At 34.8% G+C, this 2,048-nt stretch overlaps 1 protein-coding gene across 1 annotated transcript in view; it reads right to left on the bottom strand.

The window, feature by feature from the left end:
* The window catches only part of LOC109847197 (NADP-specific glutamate dehydrogenase), a 13,762-nt gene that overhangs the window by 5,151 nt on the left and 6,563 nt on the right, over positions 1 to 2,048 (bottom strand). The window contains exons 6-9 of the mRNA XM_020416442.1: positions 1,925 to 1,984; positions 1,723 to 1,809; positions 1,128 to 1,199; positions 826 to 881 (exon numbers count right to left, since the gene is read on the bottom strand). Of these exons, the coding sequence (XP_020272031.1) occupies positions 826 to 881; positions 1,128 to 1,199; positions 1,723 to 1,809; positions 1,925 to 1,984 (275 nt within the window). The remainder of the gene's footprint in view (positions 1 to 825; positions 882 to 1,127; positions 1,200 to 1,722; positions 1,810 to 1,924; positions 1,985 to 2,048) is intronic.

Raw genomic sequence — 2,048 nt, 5'->3', positions numbered from 1 at the left:
CCCCCCCCCCCCCCCCCAAAAAAAAAAAACAAAAAAAACAACAAAAGAGAAGAAAAAAGGAAAAAAAAGTACATTCTCGTGCTAAATTCCAGGCGAACAACAATGAAACTTTTCTTCCACTTCCCAAAGGTAGTTCAAATGGTCACCTCCAGAGCTTGATAAGAATACGTGAGTTCATTTATTGCAGACAAGCTTGCCCTTCGTAAAATGATTGCAAACAATCTTGGCATTGGTAAAATGATTGCAAACAATCTTGCCATTGGTAAAATGATATAAAACTATTTGACCAAAGATGGGCTTCTAACGGATGATAATTTTATGTAAGAATTCTTTGCTTATCCTTCACTAGAGGTAAAATGATATAAAACTATGTGACCAAAGATGGGTTTCTAACATGTAATAATTTTATGTAAGAATTCTTTGCTTATGGTCACCTTCACTAGAGAGCTGCACTAACTAAGGTCAATTGTCAGGCTAATAAGCATGTCATAACAACTTAGTTGATCCTATGAGGAACTTTATCTGCATTGAATGTTGCACACAAGGACAACAGGCCTGAATGATGTTGAAATGACAGCTCAACATACAGTTTTAGGACAGGCAATTCTTGTTTTTAGCCTTCTGGGCTTTAAGTCTTGCTCTATAGGGAAAAGCATGAACGAATTCGAGTCACAAATACATTAGACAGTGTCATTAGCAAAAGACTGTGAGTTGATATGGATATAGCCATAACTCATAAGACATGGTGCAGTGTAGAGCTTATAATTGCAGCATAATAACAGGATTATTGATCTCTCTTCTTTATTTAAAAGATTGAGGAAAGACCTTAATCCTTTGAGCTCTTTATTCATCTCAGCAAGTATAAGGCGTGCAAAGAAAACCTGCAAAGAAAATGGCATCAAAGATAATGCAAGCAAGATACATATATAACATTACGTTGCAAGTAGAATATAAGTCAAGAAGCGACAATAACAATATAATATTGTGTCTATTCTCTTGAAAATTTAAGAAATATATGTGTATAGAACAATATAATATCGTCTTTGCTCTAAAACAGTGAAGTTGTCAAATACAATGAAACTCTATGATATTTGCAAGATTAAAAAAAAGAAGATTTAATAAGATACCAGTCCATAGCCAGTAGCTTCAGTTCGAAGACTGGAACCTGACCAGAATATCTTCGGTCCTGTAAAACTTCCCTGCATAAGCATAAAAATGAAAACTGCAAGTACAATCAACTGGAAATAATACAAATAACTATAGGAACCAAAAAAGCAGGTGCTTTCAAATCTGGAAATAAAGCTATAAGACATTAGCTAAATTTAGCTGTCAACACGCAGCCAGCTCTTAATAGAAAATTAAAATGCCACCATTTATGTAGGTTGAACAGTGAAATTTTGGTAATTGTACTCCAAGTTTGATATCCACTTTGAACCACTATTAGAATGGTAAGTTGGACCCCTTATCTCATCATCCATTTCACAAAAAAGTAAAGAGGCCCCACACCTTGTATCACTCACTTGAGCACAAGAATACTAAGAAAAGTAGCATGGTTATCATTTTCCAAAAAATAATAAAGTCTGAGCAGGAAGAAGCTAGCAAGGGACAATACAAACATAATACTTATTACCTAAGAAGACAATTTTTCCATTTGATACAAAGTATAAACTACATAACAAAAGAAGCAATATGCATTTTGTCAATATTGAATGCCATTAGTACCTGAAAATGACCGGCGAGGCGTCTATACTGTCCAAAGAGATAACCCATTTCCCTTGGGCCGACACCCATATCTTCTGCAGGAAGATCCTAGGGTGAAAATGATAAATAATAAATAAAATCATACTGTAATTTAAGAAATGTTTAATATAATTGGCATTGACCAACTAATGGCAGGGCATACAAGACAAGGAGGAAATTTTACCTGCTCAGGTCCCAGATACCGATATAGCTCATCCATAAAGCTTTGGCAAAAGCGCATGACCTGCAATCAATTACTTATGAAAATTCATCCTAGGAATAAATTACAAGAAAGAAAGATATGTTGC

This window comes from Asparagus officinalis, chromosome 1 (genome assembly GCF_001876935.1).
Source record: "Asparagus officinalis chromosome 1, Aspof.V1, whole genome shotgun sequence".
Classification (NCBI taxonomy): Eukaryota; Viridiplantae; Streptophyta; class Magnoliopsida; order Asparagales; family Asparagaceae; genus Asparagus; species Asparagus officinalis.
This window is presented reverse-complemented; position numbering and strand designations above follow the sequence as displayed.